This window comes from Chinchilla lanigera, unplaced genomic scaffold, assembly GCF_000276665.1.
Source record: "Chinchilla lanigera isolate Chin_1 unplaced genomic scaffold, ChiLan1.0 scaffold00030, whole genome shotgun sequence".
Lineage (NCBI taxonomy): Eukaryota > Metazoa > Chordata > Mammalia > Rodentia > Chinchillidae > Chinchilla > Chinchilla lanigera.
The window spans coordinates 7,266,108-7,285,812 of NW_004955431.1; the positions used below are offsets into that span (position 1 = coordinate 7,266,108).

Below are 19,705 nucleotides of genomic sequence, written 5' to 3' on the forward strand. Positions count from 1 at the left end.
GGGCTAGCTTGAAATGGAATCCACATAAATACACTGAGAGATCCTTTGGCCTGAAATGCTTAACCTGGTTAACAATATACTGAACTGTTCAAAAACACGACAGTGAACTGAAAACGAAATTATCATACAAGGTAATGAGATTCACTCAAGTGGTTGATACTTGATGAGTATTTATTGACCATCTACTATGTGCTGCTGTGATGCTGACCCAAGCAAAATCACACCAGCCCTGACAAAGTTGATGTTGCAGTTAAGGAGACAGGTAATACAAGAGTAAAAAATAAATGAGTAGTGTTAGAGAATTCTAAGAGCCATGAAGAAAATAGAGTAGGATGAAAGGATAGAGAATGGCAAGAGTGGAAACTTATTTACAGCAAAAGTTCAGGACACACTTGGCGATAGATTAGATTCCAAATGACCCCCAAATGCCTATGCCTTAAAGCCTTATTCCCCAGCCCACAGCTCTCTGTATCAGGAGATGGGGGAACCTTTAAGAGGTGAAGCTAACGGGAAGAATCAGGCCACTGGGAATGTGCCCTTGAAGGGGATTGTGGGACGCCAGACTGTTTCTCTTCTTTGCTTTATTTGCCTCCTGGTTTCCACGAGGTCAGCAGCTTGCTGCAGCACACGCTCACTGCCTTGCAAAGGCCCCAAAGCAATGGGCCCAAGCAATTATGGGGCCGAAATCTCTGCAACCATGAGTCAAATAAGCCTTTCCACTTTCTATGTTGATTATCTTAGGTTTTTGTCATGCTCATGGCTGCAGAGGGAGCAGTCAATGGTCACGCGGCCCTGTTCCTTTGGGAATATAGTATCACAGTATACCCTGGCAGAAGCTACTCAGCTCAGGGCAGCCAGGAAGCAAACAGAGAGGAAGAGCGGAGCTCCAGTGTCCTCTTCAAGGTGATACATTCAATGGCCCGACTTCCTCACCAAACCACTCTCTTAAAGGCCCCACCACCAGTTAGTAGAGCAACAGGCTGGGACCAGGCCTTTAAAAATGGGCCTTGAGAGAGTAGTCAAAGGCCAATGATAGCACTGGCTCACATATGTGTCTTTGATGTTTTATCTGAGTAGAACATGAAAAAATACACAGACTGACCCAGGTAAAGATCTGGAGTAAGAGGGTTCCAGGTAGACACAGGAGCAGCTGGGTAAATAAATGCTGGCACCGTTCTACTATCTGAGATGGAGAGAAAGGAATCATGTAACTATGCTGGACGTGGTAACTTTGAGATAACTATTAAATGTCCACATGGAAATGTCAAGGAGGTAACTGTCTATCCAAGTCCAGAGCACAGAAGAGCACTCTGAACCACAAATGCTAATGTCACAGTCCTTAGCATCTGGGTGATAATTACTTTCACTGGACTGCATGTGGTGGGATGAGCAGAGAGACAGCAAGAACAAGCATGGCGCCCGGAGGCACTCCAGCACTCAGTCAGAGAGAGAGAAGCAGCCAAAATCAAAGACTCTGACAGGGAGCCGGTGAGGCATATGGAAGCCCAGAGACAGGTGGAACCCTGGAGGCCATGTGGAAGATGCTTTAAGGAGATATAACGGGAAAAAATCAGGCATAAACGTATAGTCAGTTTTATATTTACCAGTGAGCGTCTCCAAAGTTTAAAATTATCATGCACATATACTGATTAGGGGGTGCTAGAATGGAGGAGCTTTTAGAAAGAGGGAAAGTGGAAATGGATAGACTAAAGAAAGAAGCCAAAAGCCATTTAACTGGGAGGGTTGCAACCTAGAATGGTAATTTCACCCCTTTTATTTTACTGAGTGTGATTGTAAAACAATAAAAATAAAAATTCTTTGAAATTACACAGAAAAATGTTTTCAATAGTTTTTTTTTTCTTTCCCATAACTCTACCACCCAACAGTACCATCAGTATTTTTTGTTTTGTTTTGTTTTCTCTGGTACCGGGAATCGAACTCATGACCTTGCACTTGCCAGGCAGGCGCTGTGCCACTGAGCTAAATCCCCAGCCCCAGTACCATCAGTATTGCTCTGGCTTTTTTTCTAGAATTTGTTGATATAATGCACAGACCATTAGCTCAGCATGTGGACCCTGGAGATCAAACGCTTGGCTTTAAATGCTCTTCCTTTACTGCTCTGAATCCTTAACTTTCAACTGTCTCCAGTTCAGTTGCCGAGGGTGTAACATGAGAATAGTAGCAATACCTACTTTCATGATTTCTGTAAAGATTAAATAAGACAACTCACAGAAAGCTTAGAAGAGTACTTGGTCTGAGAGAATATTATATGCTATTATTTATTTATAAACATGTAACCATAAGGAACTTTTCATAGTTTTGCCTTCCTGCTAGTCTTTTCCATTTCATATTCTGTCCTAATCAACTCCCCATCATACTCATTAATCATTTTTTAAAGGCCATATAAAAGCAAATTATGCTTCACTCATTTCCGTGTTGTAACACTGAATTCTAATTTTTTGCTACTTAACATCACATCACTGCTCTAGATATTCTGTAATACACGCATACATTTGTGTGCAGATACTATATCTGCATGTGTCCCTCTAAGAGAGAAGAAGATTGTAAAAATGGTTACACACGCAGATTTAGAGCCAGACTTCCCGGAGTTCGAGTCCCTTCTCAGCAGTTTACCAGTGGAGCAGGTTTATCCTTGTGACAGTTTCCTCATATACATAAGGTTAGGTAAGTAATACCACTTACCTCAAAGGCCACGATGAGGACTGAGTTAATAGATTATAAATAGAGCAGTGCTTGCCAAGGAATAAGTAAGCAATACATGTCAACCATAAGTTTATTTTGAAATATTTCTCAACGTATAGTTATTAGCTCAAAAGTTACACTCATTAGGACGCCCACTATCACAAAAGCTCAGAAAATAACAAGTGTTGGTAAGGCTGGAGAGAACCCTTGTGCACTGCTGGTGAGATTGTAAAACGGTGCAGCTGCTGTGCAGATGAGTGTGGAGTTTCATCAAAAACTTAAAAATAGAATCACCATATGATCCAGCCATCCTACTTCTGGGTATGTACTCTAAAGAAATGGAACCAAGATCTGAAAGACATACTTGCACATCCGTATTTACTGAAGCACTAGTCACAATAGCCAAGAGGAAGGAGACCAAATGTTTCCACTGACAGATGAATGGATTTAAAAGATGTCGTTGGCACACAATGGAATATTGTTGCCTCTAAACAGAAGGAAATCCTGCCACATGTTACCACATGGAGCTTAAGGATTTTACCATGAGTGAAGTAAGCCAATCACAAAGGACAAATATTGAATGTTCCAGTTACAGGAGATAGCTGAGGTGGTCACATCATGGAAAGAAAAAGAGGAATGCTGGTGGCCGGGAAATGGACAGAAGGACACGGGAAGTTGTTTGAGGAGTACAGGTTCACTTCTGCAAGATGAAAAGGTTCAAAAGACGTTACATAACACGAATATGAAAAACAGTGCTGAACTGTATGTTTAAAAATAGTAATAGGAGTCAGTGGTTTTTTTTACATTTAAAAATTAAAAATAAATAAAAACAAAGCAAAACAAAACAAAAAAATTCTCAGTACCTGACAGAGTATGTGCTAAAAAAATGTCAGTAGAACATTTCTCCCCTGAAATCTGGTAACATGATTTTATAATCAGATTTACAGAACCACCTCAGGCAACAGCTAAATGCTTTAGAAATAAGGAATCCAATATTAAGCATACCAAAATGAAAGTCAGCGGAGGGGGCAGGCAGATACTTTGTAAAGTTCAAATGAAAAAAATAGTGAACAACCCATTCACAGGTCAATTTGTTCAGTTACATACATTTTTGTAGCTACCTCAAAATGGTAGCCCATTCTGGGACTGTTACCCCTAAATCAGAATCCCCATGTAGGAGTGGGTGCAAGACACCAGGTTCTCTTAAATTTTTCATGGTTAAAATTACCTAAGTAGCGATTTAGTAGGTAAAGATCTGTATTGTCACCAGCATGAGGGTTAAGAAAGCCATTCTGGTTCATATCCCAAAATAATTTTCTTTGTTGGTCCTTTCCATCTGTTGCCCCTTGAGCTCATACACATACAGTAAAAATTTAAAATTCATACAACTCCAAATCTCTAAGAGTGGGGGGTTGTCACACTGGATAATCCACGATCTCTAGGAATTGGCAGGAGATGGGTTTAATGAATTCTAATTTTATGTCACTTCAGCATCTACTCTGAATACAGATTTGACTTTGTCATTCCAGAAGTTGGGCTTAGTCACCCTTGACACAGCTTTCTACTCATACTATAGCCAAATGGCTCAAACCAGTGGCCAGAGAGAAGAATTTAGAGGCATCTCTCCCACCTAGTAGACTGAGGTGCCTTCCCAATTTCCTGCTCCTTCCCTTGAGGGAGCACTCACACATTTGCCTGAAAATTTAAAATGATGTATGTGTCCCATGAATGGAGAATTGTAGAAATTTTTAAGCACATTTAAACATTAATTTAAAATTTTAAACACATTTTCTCTCGTGGTGGTGGACTGAATGTGCCTTCCACATGAAGAACCAGGGACTGCCCCAGACTGGGCTTTCCTTGGACATCAGGGAGAACATGGCGCTGGCCTAGAGCGATGGTCAGATAGATACAAGCTGGACATAGAGCAGACGAAAGCCATGAGGGACTGCCCGCATAAACGAGGTTCTCCTGTGACAGACCTCCTGGTCTCCCATCTGACAAATAGGTATTAAGCCACCCACCAGGGAAAAGAAGTATCTTGAGAAATGCAGATTATAAACACCTGTTTAGTTGCCCTGACTGTCCTATGGGGAGGGCTGCTAGTAAAAGATAATAGAGCCTCAGTTTAGTAAGAGGGGGGCATGTCTCAAAACAAAGGCCAATTACAAAGATGGACAAAAATATTGAATAAAACCAAATTACCTGTCATTATCATGACAAATCTAGAGTCATCTATTATGCTGCTATGCTTTCCAATACAGCCAAAGGCCACATGTGACAAATCAAATTTAAATTAAAAATATGGTAGGATTCAGCACCTCAGACACATAAGCCACATTCAATAACCACACAAGGTAGAGGCTACCACATGGGAAAATACAGATACAGGCCACTACCATCCTCACTTCTGTTAGACTATGCATGCAGTTAGAGGCGAGTACACCAAATATAAACACTTACGTACTACTGGGTTAAAGGCTCTATCCTTTTTTTAAAAACATCATCCTTGATTCTCCACTGCATAAGTTTCTTCATGTTAAATGACATTTCAAAGATGTGCTGTTTTGTTTCCTCTATAAGAATGAATTCAATATAAATAGGAAAAACAATGTTCTCTAAAGAATGGGTATATTTGCTTTTATCAGGTAAGAATTATATATCTGCAATTCTTTTTTTCCACAGCTACTCAGAAGTAATTTAATGCTTACTGTAACTATTATTAGCCCAGGTTTGAGATATATGTACTTTTATTTCTCCTCCTTACAATTTCTGACATTATTCTATCTTAATGTAGTCTAAATATTTTATCATAAGGAAACTATTAATTCCTTTTCGAGATAGGTAGAACATAGTAAGATGTATATGAATAGAATTCTATTGCCCTCTTTGCTTCAACAGTAACTGTTTCAAGGAAGACATTATGATCAAGGAAAATTTTTTTCCAGTAGTAAAACATAAATTTGTTAAAGCTCATTATATTAACATGTCAGTTTGTTTTTTCTTTTTGTTGTTTCTTCCGGTACCAGGAATCAAACTGACGACCTTGCGCTTGCCAGGCAGGCGCTGTGCCACTGAGCTAAATCCCCAGCCCCTATATTAACATGTCATATAAATACCAAAAGTCATTTTATGAAATTAAAATAAAATTCTGCGATTAAAAGAACAAAATTGCCCAAACGTAAAGATCATACTACTTGGTGAAATACTGATATGACCATTAAAAAATAAGACAAAGATATCCCTTTTCTTCATTATTATCCAACATTGTTATGAATGGTATAGCTAACATTTTTAAAATTTAAGAATAGTAACAATATTAAAAGCTGTACAGTTATCTTTACCTTCAAAGATGAATACCTAGAAAATCTACATAATTAAAGTAGCTTATTAAAGTCAGTGATATTTTATTGAGGTAAATAGATACATGAAAATGAATACCTTTTTTCTTCCCCCAGTGACTAACCGATAATGGGAAAAAATCATAAGATAAATTTGATATGAAATCTACATGTCACAAAAGAAAGGGAAAGAATGAATACAAAGTGGAAAAAAGATAAAATCTCCTGAAAGGACATAATCTTGGATATGAAACCTTAATATCCATCCTTCCTAAATTAATGCAGCTTCATTCAATACTGTTATTTCTTAGGAAGGGTTTCAACTGCACAAAAACAGGTGACAGTGGCATAAGACAGAAACTTTTAATAATCTCATATAAAAAGAAGTCTAGAAAAAGGAAATACGAGGCCAGTGCAGTGGTTCACAAATATAAAAACCCAGACTCCTTTCCACCTTCCTGAAGAATGCTGGTTTGTTGCCTCACGATTCTGAGATGGCCAGGGAGAAGGCTGGGAATTGGGTGAATTTTTTGCCTCTTGTTAATATACACCACAAATTTCTAAACAAAACCCCACTTTTTTCTGTACAACTGTTCTGTTTCCTCAATTAGAACATAACTCCAGCACAGAAAAGCACTTACCTTGCTTACTACAGTATTCCTGTACCTGACATGTGGACTATCTGTTGGCTGAATAAACAGCTTCGATGTCAACTAAAAACATGTTTTTTAAAATAGCATTTCTAAATGATGAACATTTACTGTATTACAATCATGTCTTTAGTTCTGAATACTATGACAAAACCCTGATAGGGAAGGTCATCTAGCCTCAGCGTTCTCCCAATCTGTGTCACTGCCCAAATACGGCACAGCTGCCACATTTGGCTTTAATACTCAATCTGCTGAAGAGGCTGTTACAGGTTCATTGAGTGCTTACTGTATTGGAAACTGGGCTCAATACTTTATGCACATGATCCTATTTGTATTCTCAATAATCCCATGGTGAAATATTATTATTCCACAAATGAGAAAAACAATGAGGCCTGTAGCTTAGGATCACAGCACAGGTCAGCCAAACTCCTGATCAAGGTCTGAATCCACTGCTAAACGGCTTTGTGACAAGGTTCTTTTATTAGGCTGAGCCAACTAGCCACTGTTACTGCAATTCATTGTCTTAGTTTTGGTGGAAAGCCCAATAAGTCTGTTCGGTTTCCTACATGGTCACCTTCTGAGGGGTTCAAAGCTATTTGGTTGTCTGCTTTTGGATTGAAGAGTCTGTTTGTAGGATTCTGTTAAAATGCAGCATTCAAAAGGAAGCTGTATTTACAAGATGCACACTGTACTATCTATGAAATTGCTTTGGGGTTAAAGAGCTTTGTTTATATGATACGCTTAAATTTGCCATTATATTTACATCACTGTTGGCTAATATAGCAACACGCGTCTTAGTTTTCTCATTGCTGAGACAAAATACCTGATACTCACAAGTTCAAGGAAGAAAGGGTTACTTCGGCTCACAGTTTGTGGAGCTTTTAGTCCACAGTCTGCTGCTCCAAGACAGGGACATGGCAGAGGAGAAACAGTCCATGGCGTAGTGGACAGAGGGCAAAATGCCATCACGGGAGGAGGGATATATATATAATATATATAAAATGCATCAGGCCACGCCCACAGTAACCTAATCTTCCCTCCAGGCTTTACCTCCCAACATCATACTATAAACCCATCAGTCGAGTAACCCAGTGCCACACATGCATGATCTGGTTACCCCCAAAAGCCCCAGCTATGCCCACCTAAGGCTTTAGAGGGACATCTAGATATAAGCCATACACATTTTCTTAATATGTATGGCTTTGGTTGGGAGACCTCAAATATTTTTCAAATACTTTGTTTTCATGCCAGGTTTCCTTCCATAACTTTTTGAGTTTACATATAGGATTTATATTTAGCCATGTTAAATTTCAACGGTTTTGACCAAGCTGTTCTCATCCATTTGGTCGAATGCTTTTAACTTACGTAATGTATTTATACACATGCACATTTACTGGTATACATAAACCCCAAAGGGGGGAAAGGTGGATAGAACTTTTTAAATTAATGTTGATTAAAAACAAAACATACATTTAGTTCCTAAATTCTTTATGTAAAAATGAGGATTTCAGTTGAATACAGTACCAAAACCTTTACAAATTCCTTTACACAAACTGTGAAAAATGTTAAAGAAAATTTGTTTAGTGACATAATTTGCACTTAATGTCACACAATAAAATTTTTTTGTAACAAAGTACAGTTATAATGGTTAAGAACAAAATTAAACAATGCTACTAAAATTTTCTTTCCTGGGAATAAAGCAGTAAAGTGGAGGAAACTGAGAAGTTTATAGTATCAGCTTCTTGTGACACATTAATCTAGCCTTGTAAAGACTATATCCAAAACTTAGTCTACCTAGGCACATTCTTGCTTTAGGTATTAAACTGTTTTTTCTTTGTGAATTACACTAATGCAAAATTAACAGTTTTAGTGTTCATAGTGGAAGAAATGTTTTAAGAAAAGCTCTTTTTCATTGCTCAAATTTCATTCAGTTCTTGTGCACAAAAAAAAGTATCTACATGTTATGAAGCATTTAGAAGAGTTACTCTATAAAGGCAAATTACAGAAATGACTGGGTCTTAATTCATTTTTCCTATGTATAAAATAATCAGCAACTACCAGGCAAAATTGCTTTCAATAAATAGTAACAAAAAAGATAATTTTTTCTAATATGTTTTCCATTGTACTAAACTCATAATCATATTATAGTTTCATTTTTGTTTCAAGTGAGTTACTCAACTTTGGCTGTTGGTTTGAACTAAATGAAATTTTTTTAAAGGAAAAAAGTACAATTACATCGTAAAAATTTCCAAAATCTCTTGTAAAATGTGTCAACTATAAACCAACTTGCTAAGGATGTCAACTAGCTGAAGAAAAAGAGGAAGAGGTTTAACCATGATTAACACAGACTTAATTTTAAAAAGCCAAAGTATAAAGAACGGACATTTGCTCACATTTAAGTACTTATCATAAGAACTTTACTGCCCTCTTTTGTTTCAACAGTGTAACACAAGAAAGTGCCAGAACAGGGAATCTTCCAGGAATCACTAAAAGACGCAGGTGTAAGGAAGTGTTTTTTTCCAAACAGCAGCAAACGACTCGGGCAGAAAACTTGCTTAACCCACTTCGTGCTGCTTGTCTCACGAATTTTTGTTGTGTGAAGATTTACTGACTTTAGAAATGTTTTATCTGATTATTGCTGAAAATACACCCCCACAGAGAACAGAACAAGTTAGCTGTAAATTTGTAACTTTTAAGATTCAGATGTATTTTAGTAAGCCTAAGACACAGAAATTTATTCCCAGTTTTAACACTGGCTGCACAGTTTATCCTGCTTTCAAATACAAGAATGGGGGCTGGGGATTTAGCTCAGTGGCAAAGCGCCTGCCTGACAAGCGCAAGGTTGCGAGTTCGATTCCTGGTACCGGAAGAAAAACAAAAACAAAACAAAACAAAAAAAACAACTGCAAGAATGTTTAAAAACACAGAAATACAACTTAGGACTTTGTTGTCACAGCCTTACGGCCCTTGTTTGAAGCAGTCTTTTGCTAGTGACCTAAAAACAAATTATGGATTCTCTTTCATTAGCATTAGACTGCATCCAAGTTCTCTCTAACAATTCCACTTAAATTTTGAGGTTTCCTTCTTATATGAAAGATACATGGAGCCTTGGTTTTCTGATACCCGTCCCCTTGGAATTCCCATCTCTTTCCTAGGAATAAACCTAGCCAGTAGAGGGACAAAGAGGTTCTACGTCTATTGCAGAAATGCAGTGAGCTAGTTACTTCATCAGGTGTGCCCACCCACCATCTCAGATGAAGCTATGCTATTCAAGCCTTCCAACAACCACCACCAGTACTCAGCTCACACTTTTTGTATATGAAGACAGGGATCTTCTCTTAGCACCAACCTGTGATCGCATGGTTGCTGAAATTCTTCAGTGGAAAAAAAGAAGCTATAAATTGCTTTTATGACAATGAAATTAATCTTTAATTGGACAGCCAGATGATAATCACTTTTCTTTCCATAACTTTAATATGCATTTTTAAGGAAAAACACATTTCTCATTCAACTAATTCATCCAAAAGAAAAAAGTAAAATATTGTAATTTCAAGTATGTTAACAATCACTTTTTATGAGATAGACAGGAACATTTCAGCAAGTTTTATAAAAATCTGGTATAAAAGTTACATAAAACATTTTAGAAATGATAAAATCAGTTTACTTAACCTACACTCCTTCCAAGACATATTTGTACTTCTTGTCACGGTTTACAAACAACAAAAAAAACACAGCCTCAAATTATTCTTTTAAATCCTGATCAGCTGATCACAATAGCCTAAATGCACAAAGGTTCATCAGGATGCGCTTTGGTAAAAGCCTAAATACAAAATCAAGGCAAACCTTGCACTTGGTATCATGTACATGCACATTTAGGAAGAGCTGTTAGGTTCCATTGTGTAATGGTTAGCACTCTGGACTCTTAAAGAGCCATTAATAAAGGCCTGCAGCACACCTAGAACAAACAAGGCACCTTTACACCTGCTGCACCTACGATCCCCACAGCATGCATGCAGGAGAGACGACGACGCTCCCATGTTACTGACAGCAAACTAAGGAACTCCTTCAAGATGACGTTGTCCCATCAGGGACACAGCACATTTTTCAGTGGCCCTGGGATACAGGACTGGGTCTGCTGCTGCTACTGATTTGCCTTCCTAGCTGCACTATGACACGCTCCAAAGCATCAGAACTAGGACAAGGGCCTTCAGCCTGGAGAACAGACCCCCAGGCAGAATAGGCACCTCGCAAAGTCAGTCAAGACTTCGATATGCTATGGCATTCACAGTAAAACCCTGAGACACAGAGGGGAGCTGACTGCAGAGAGGGGCAGAGTGGTCTGAAAGACTGTGACATGGCAAAGTTCCACCAAAGCCTAGAATACACCGGGACAAACTCAGAAATCACTCTAGTGAGGAAGCTGATATTCAGACCAAGGGGGGTGGATGTGGAAATAGAGGCAGGGAAGTTTCCATCCTGGTAACTCAAAGTGTTTGGCACGTATCCATGTAAGAACCCTGGAATTTCTCTGAGGTAGACAAATTTTAGGAACAAACTTATTTCATGCTTTAAAAAGAACTGAGGGCCAGGGATGCAGCTCAGCGGCACAGCGCCTGCCTTGCAAGCCCAAGGTCCAGAGTTTGATTCCCGGTACCAAAACAAAGCATTGAGGAGGGGTCCTATTTCTAAGATCAACTTTTAAAAATTTTTACTTACTTTTAAGAACTCCTTTCGGTAAAGTGCTTAGATGCCAGCCATTGTATTGCATTATTTAAGGGCCGACATGAAGATCTTACAACTAAAAAAAAAAATCCATGTTAAGCTGAGCTTTAATAAAAAAGGCCTGAATGCACATAAAAGTTCATGGCCAGTTTATATCTTTCTAGAACTCTCTACTGGGACCACACTGCTTCCTCTTGAGACTTTCAGTCCAAGCTCGAGCTGACGTCCTCTGTCGTCGCCATGAATGTCTCGCTCAGGTCCGGTGATCTTCTTTATAGTCCCAGCACACACACGTGAAGCTGCCACTGTGCTGGCTGTCGCCTGTGTCTCCCGTCTGGACTGTAAGCTGCTCAGGGTCTTCGTGAGTGTGAGCTCCATTTCGTGGCTTCACTATCTACCCCCCAGCGAGCACTCAGATGACTCAGTGCCCCATGTCTGCCATAGTCTCTCAGGTGGCCCATTTTATACACGTCCAACAAACTGGAGGTTTACACTTAGTTCGTCACATGAAATTCGGTGAATTATCCTAGCAAGCCACTTTTATTCCTATTTTTTAACCAAGAAGAATTAATCTATCAGGGCTAGTAACTAGGCTACAATCTTGGTTTCTCTCTCTCTGATTCCATTTTTAAAATCACATTTCTTTCATTAAAATATCCTTATGCACATAGTAAATAAACCTGAGTCCCACAATGGCAATGAAATGTGACACATAATGACCCACAGACAGAGCTTTGTGTAACTAGATCAGACAAAAGTAAAATTTTGTGCTTGAAGCCCATTTTTAAACAATTAACAAATCTGAGAATTTGAACGGACACTTGAAATATCTCCAGAAAAAAACACTATGTACTGAACACAGACACATAGCGATTCACAGGGACATATTTTTGTACTTGTTTTGCCCCGATTTCTGCTACATAGAGTGCTCCAGTCTTGCGATCCACTTCCAGGAGATGTGGCAGGACTTGATCCGGGAGCTGGATGGTGCTGATCACAGAACAGTCGCCAACGCTGCCCACCGGGGGCGCTGCCACAACCAACAGCCTGCTAAGGTTCAGCTGCGCCACAATCAAGTACTTCCCATCCGGAGTGAATCTAAGGGAAGGGCAGATGACACAGCACAGTTACCATACACGTTTACTTTCTCCACACTGACGTTCCTCTAGCGCTGAACAGCAGTAGGCACCGATCTGCTGAATGATTCTTTTAGTAAGAATTTAAATTTGATCTAATGCTGTTGAGGGATGTACCAGGTCTGCGATGGTAGAGACACAGATTAGTTTAAATTTAAAAACAAAAATTTAGGGGCTGGGGATTTAGCTCAGCGGCAAAAGCACCTGCCTGGCAAGTGCAAGGTCGTGAGTTCGGTTCCCGGTACTGGAGAAAAACCAAATTAAATAAATAAATAAATAAATAAATACAAAAATTGTCGATATAACAGTATTAAACAAGATAAAACTAAAGAACTCTAAACTACATTCAAACTTTTATTGTCTTTATTTGTTTAAACCTTTGCCAAAGGTTACAGGAGACATCTAGCATATCTTTATTATCGCTGACACTGGGGTTCCATGGAGCACGGGGAGTTTAACTGCTTCTACTTTACCTGGGATTCAAAAATAAAATTTATCACTTGTTTCAATCCATTTCCACCTGCTTTTTCTTTTCTTTTCTTTTTTTCTTATTTTGATGATAATGAGGCTTGAACCCAGGGCCCTGCACATGGTAGACAAGCACTATACCACTGAGCTATATCCCTAGACCCTCCGCTTAAAATTTACAGTGAAGATTTTACACTTTCACCTGTCTAATAGAGGAAGTAACACAAATCAACTGAAATAAGCATTTCAAAATAACAAGAAATAATCACCTGACAGAAGAAGGTCCTTCCTCCGTGAAACAGTTGCTCCATGCCCCTAACCACTCCCCAGTGACTTTATCGAATACTTGGACTCTTTTATTTCCTCGGTCAGCAACCCACACCTGAGAAACCAAAAGCATATCAACTGGGGAAAGATTCACTACATGAGAAGAAGGAAAAGTGCTTATTTTCATTAGTTTCACATACAGTATCTCAGTACTCAAAAGACCCCAAAGAACATATTATAAACCCCATTTTCAGCTGAGGAAAACCTGAATCCGGGAGGTTAAATGCCTGTCTGAACTGCACTTCCACGTGTCAGAACCACAATCTAACTGCTGTCTTAATGCTCTGTCTATGGTACCAGACATGTGATTAAAACAACTAAAAAAACTTGAGTAGGCCCCTGTAAAGCAGAGAGGATTGATAGTAAAAAGCAACAAGGAGTCTTCGTTCTTCTAACAAAGTTCACCTTCACTGCGTGCCATCAGCCTGCCAGTTCCTGGGCCGGGCAACAGGACATTAAACAAAAGCAGCCTCGCTCCTGAGGAACTCAGCAAGGGAGGTACTTATTTATTCTTGTATTACTAAACCTACATTCTGTTTAAAGTTCTCAAGCATTAAATAAGATACAGGCTGGGAGAGTTTAGTAACACATAAAGTATGATAAAATGTTTCCCTTGGGTTTGTCATATGCTGTCATGAGTTAGGAAACTGTTGGTATAAAAGAGGAAGCCCAATTCATTCCAAACGACACTCCTGTATTGTCTGTGGGCAACTTCATGGCATACACAAAGTGAGATGGTTTTTGATGACATGTAGGGAGGCCTAGAGAGAGAAAAAATGAACTGGATGGGAAAGGCGAAGCCTGCTGATCCTACATCCCTCTTCAGACTCTTTGAATTTCTTGGGTTTGTGGATTCAGGGATCATTTTTCAGGGCAACCCCAACTCTATCAATGTGTGTGAATTTGGTAGCCACTGACTTCCTTTCCAAGCAGAAACAAATTCTCATGATCCCATTTCAGTTTCTGATGCCTAAGTAAATAATTTCTCAATGTCTTTTCGTGATCTGTGATTCTTTAGTAAAAGTGAGGAGGATTTTGTGTCTCAGACGAATGACCAAGGAAGAAATACAGTTTGCATCCTAGAGTGCCCTGATATTTATAGTAGTGATGGTGAATCCTTTCAGCGCATTCAGTGATACATAACAGCCTCCTGCAGCATGCGTACCATAGGTTCACCACCACAGCTATACAGACTAGCAGCATTTTCTTTTCTACTTAATACTCAACAAATTTTGATCACAGGAAATTCTGTTTGAAAAACAAGCTTTGACTCTAAAAGGAACAAGCGTTTCATATAAGGTTGTGGTGAGAATTAAATAAGTTAAATTATTTTAAGTGCTCCCAATAGTATTTCTATTAGAAAAAGCACAATCATACAGATCTTAACAGTCATCCTTGTGACTCAGAAATGCCATAATACTCTCAGCAAATGATCTCCGAGGCCTCTCAGGACATTGCTAACCATGGAGAATTTACCTGGGGCTAGGTGTCTCATGCTCTGAAATCTGGACTTTTTCTTAGTCCACAACGGAAGTAAAAACAGGACTCTAACTTCTAGTGCTCAATTTATATATAAAGTTCATCTGGTCAGTTCATTTCTTATGGTAGATAGGAAAATTTAATGATCAAAACATTTATACTTTGTTATTATTGAAAAAAATCCCAATTAGAAGGTTGTTTGGGTCTCACAAAATCCAAAGTGGAAACAGACTAAGTGTCTAATGGCATACGGGCAAGTAGCCTGATATAGCTACTATGACACAAGATGTTCTGTCATTTAACAAACACACACGATTACTATGCGCCAAGCGGTAAGATATTAAGAGGTTCGGTATATGCCCTTATATAGCCTAAACCTATTAGAGGAAACAGACAATTAAATGATTACAATACAGCATGACAATCACCATAATAGAGAATTACAGGCCGCTATCAGAAAACGAGAACTTAATATAAAAATGCTTGATGGAAGTTTGGGTGTGGAAACGTAATGCCAAAGTGGTATGTCTGCTTAGTAGATGGGTACAAGCCACAAAGGTGGTAGTAGAAGGGGACAGAAAAAGAGAATTTCACCGAAATTTGCTGGCTAAAGCTGTTTCCAGGAGTGGAGCAAGATTTCAAGATTAACTTCTGATTCAAGCTCAGTCTAGGCAACTGAGCAAGATCCTCTCTCAAAGTAGGAAATTAAAAAAAATGAATGGGGATATAGCTCAGTTCAAACACCCTGGGCTAAATCCCCAGTGTTGCAAAGAAAAAGATTAATCTCTCTCAGTCCTTTTTGATCAATACTTCCTTTGCTCATAAATTGAAACCACTGAAACACCTATTTTTTTTTTTTTAGTAGGAGGGCAACACTTCCTTTCAGATAACTTCGTTTGCATCCATTTTTTGTTCTTTCTCATCTACTTTGCTCATCACTAAATACCTGAGGAATCCCCTCAGTACAGGATCCAACATTTAAAGAAAGTACATGTGTGTACCCAGTTCCGGAGGAACTGCTCAGACCTACCTACTAATCAACACACAGACACAAACACGAATATAACAATGATCTATACAAACATGCCCAGAGGCACAGATCTAGACACGCTTGTACACATGCATGTGCGCACACACGCACATGCAACACTGTCCCAGACACAATGACACTGTGCTTTTACCCGGCCAGCCGAATCGAGCGTAACACTGTGAGGTATATTGAATTTGGCAGGCTCCGTCCCATTTTCTCCATGCAGCCAAAGGATCATGAAATCTGCAAACAATAAATGTATATGGTCAGTGCACCACAAAGAATGCCTTACACATTTGTATGTTACGCTTTTCAAATTGCAAAACACTGTTTAATTATGTCTCCATTGACTTACCTATGCTTTCCTGGCCTCACATACTCGCTTGCCTAATTTGTACACTGCTTCAAACAATTAACCTACTTCTTTCATTATCTCCACTTGAATTTTTTTAAGATTGCTTCAAAATCATTGTTTAGGATTTCTGTCAGCCTCTTCCTCAAACTGGTTCTTCCTTCCAACTTATCTGTTATTTGGTGATCTCATTTCATTGAGCTTGAAAACTCACACTATGTTTTTATAGTGTGTCTCCCTTGTTAACTAGTCTACAGTTTGCGGCCCTCCAAAACATTCGCCCATATCCTAACCTCTGACACCTGCAGATGAAATTAAAGTAGGGATCTTGAGATGAGACCATCATGAATTTAGAGTTGGGCCCTAATCCTTAAAAGGGAAAGGAGGAGTATTTGAAACACAAAGACCTGGAGAAGGGGCCAGGGAAGATGAAGCTCCAGATTCGAGGCAACGTATGCCTGAGGCCAGGAGAGCCCAGGAAGAATTCTCATCTAGTGCTACTAGCAGGGGCCTCACCCATCTTATAGACTTCTGGATCCCCAAATGCTGAGAATAAATTTATTTTGTTTAGAACCACTGTGAAGCAATTTTTAATGGTGGCCACGGCGCCTAATATATTGAAATCCTACCTATTTTCTAAATTTGTTATGTTTCTTTCTTTCATGGAATTTTTCAGATTCTTGCTTTGCTCTATGCCACCTTCCTTCAGCTGTTACTGATCAGATTCACTGCTAAGTGATAAATTGACTACCTAGCCTCCAAATAATGGAACTCATTAGAAACACAGTCTGCCAAAGAAAACATATACACACTTCAGGAAAAGATAAATAGTACAAAGTTTTACAACAGACGGTGTTACCCCATATGAGGGCCCCTAGATATCACAGAAGCCCACTGCACTGCAGACCCGTAGAGAAGAAATTGAAAATATATGTGCAGCAATCTCCATGGACACTTTCACCGAGGTTACCAAGCAGCAGTTCACCATACTAATGAACGTCTGGAAGCTGACGGCCACCACTTTGAGCGTCAGCTGCAAGTGTAGGGGCCAATAGTTAACTTAGGGCATCGTAACAAATTTAGTATTAAAATATTCATACAAGTTTTTCTTTTTTCCTGAAGTGTGCACACATTTTTTGGCAGACTCTGTACATCCAATATAATACTGTTTCTTGTAAAACCTCTGCTTTTAGATAATCATGCTTGTACCAAAAACTTCAAAGAGACTCTACAGGCCAGTGGTGGTAAACCTACAGGATGCCTGTCCCAGAAAACACCACCAGTGCTATAGGCGAAATACAGTTTCTAAAATCTTCAGGTAAGTTTCAAACACATCCCAAATCTTATTCACCGCCGTTCCAAAAGTGCATTTTCAGCTCACTCCTGCTGATGATTACCTGTAGACCTGGTAGGCTAAGGCCTGTAGGCACACTGCGCCCACCCCAGTCCCCCTCCACCAAAACCAATTTAGTTCAAGGAGTACTTCATGAAATCGATCTTGTCCTACTTCTCTAGTCAATTTAGTTTCTCCTTCTTCTAATCTCCATTTGATTTTCAAAATCATTACCATAGATTACATTTAACTGTCTCATCCGTAGCAGACCCATCTTCACTGCTATTTTGTACTGAGGACACATATGAAAATATGGCTGGTTAATTAGCTTGTAAAGTATCTGACTCTGGGATTATGGATACCTAACTTCATTTAGTTGGGTAGGCTATCCACTTACCTCAAATTGACTATAAATTCTCAGTCTCTCCAGTTCCTTATGGAGGAACCTCCCGGCCATCGGTGAAGTATAAGGAGCCAGGACAGCAGAATCATGCATTATTGGCACTCCCGTCCAACTATCTTTCAGTTTTCTCCTAGTAATGTGTTCTAGTCCGTTACACACAACTTCATTTCTAACACAGTTATAATATTACACTATGTATTACACACATTAAGTCTAATTTATAAAATCATATTTCACAATACCACATAAAATTAAGTCGTATACCTTGAGACAGTTTGATCAATCTGTTATTCAATCCTCCATCTCCATCCACAATGTAAATATCTCCCGTGTCCTCTACATATAATTCTGCAGGATTATCAAACTGCAGGGGATTCAAACCAGTGCCTTTTTTGCCTGCAGTACCCAAGACTTGAACAAGATCACCAAAGGAATTGTATTTCTTAACAGTATGACCGTAGGATCCTGTAAAGACAGACAGACAAAAATAAAACCACTATACAACATCCAACTTTCAAATAAGCAGAGAACAAAATTTTGGAAGGATTAAACAGTAAGAAAAGGTTGATAGGCTCATATAATTTATTATTATAACTAACCAGAAATAGAATATCTATTATGGCCAAATTTGTTTATGAATTAAAATCTTAATTACTCCAAAATAAGGACACTCTAAATTGAAAAATAAACCAAAAAATCAATGCACATAGAAAGTTCACGGTGAACAAGTTACTTGTGCCACATTTTCTTTTTTAATCTCATGACCTTGAAAAAGCATTGCTTGTAAAAGGAAATCAAGAAGCAATGTATAAAGGACCAATTTACACTCCAAGTTGTTATTTCAATCACTTATATACAGATCTTAAATTTTAGATCAACAAAAAACTCCATAATAAAACATTTTTTAAAAAACTGTATTTTCTTCTAGTGGGAACAAATTCAAAATTGAACCCATAAATTTCCCTTTCCTAAGACAAAAATAACTTTTGAGGTAAAATGATCTTATAAGCGAAAGAATAAAGTAGAACACTGATAAAGAAGGGAAAATTATAAAGCAGTTAAGAGAAATAAACTTGAAGGCATACAACTGATAGGTATGCAAAAGACTAACTGAATATACTCTTACCAGAAATAAACTGAAACAGTTAGCATTACAATTCTATCTTGAAAAGCGTATTATTATTATTATATTTGATTTGGACACTTAAGCAAAAGTACACAGCCATAATAAGAAAAAACAATATTACCAGAGAAAGCAAACCTCAAAAGTATCTGAAGAATTAACAAACAGGATAAAATACTAGTAAATAATTTTTTTAAGAAAATGGCTTATTTGCAGCTATATTTTCATTAGAAAAATCTATTCCTTTTAAAAATGGGGAAAAAGAACATAATCGCAACCAGATCTGTTGGTGGGAAAATAGGCTATCATGGAAAACGTGAGACAAGTTATGCTCTTTTTACTTCTGGGAGCTTTTCTTATAAAAAAAAGAATAAAATGAACAGAATGAATTCAAAGACAAGACCTTTAGCAGTGATTCTGGGGGAAGAAAGAGTAAAAATAGTCAAATCTCATTATAGTTTGCCAATAAACTGGGATATTCTAGATTTTTTGTTTTAGCCACATTTTCCCATCTAAAATACACCTTCACGTAAGTGGTTTCTCCATTATCTGAGGCCCAGAAATCTTTTGAGTTCTGAGAAGACATGTGGTACGGGAATGGAGTGACTTATAAAAACTTAGACCTTATTAATTTATTT

At 38.5% G+C, this 19,705-nt stretch overlaps 1 protein-coding gene across 1 annotated transcript in view; it reads right to left on the minus strand.

The window, feature by feature from the left end:
• Positions 1 to 10,099: 10,099 nt before the first annotated feature.
• Nhlrc3 (NHL repeat containing 3) overlaps positions 10,100 to 19,705 on the minus strand; it is a gene marked incomplete at its 5' end in the record, with an annotated part of 11,612 nt that continues 2,006 nt past the window's right edge. Inside the window, 4 exon segments of the mRNA XM_005387640.2 lie at positions 10,100 to 12,514; positions 13,290 to 13,402; positions 16,008 to 16,099; positions 18,209 to 18,409. Coding sequence (XP_005387697.1) covers positions 12,262 to 12,514; positions 13,290 to 13,402; positions 16,008 to 16,099; positions 18,209 to 18,409 — 659 coding nt within the window. The 3' untranslated portion in view covers positions 10,100 to 12,261.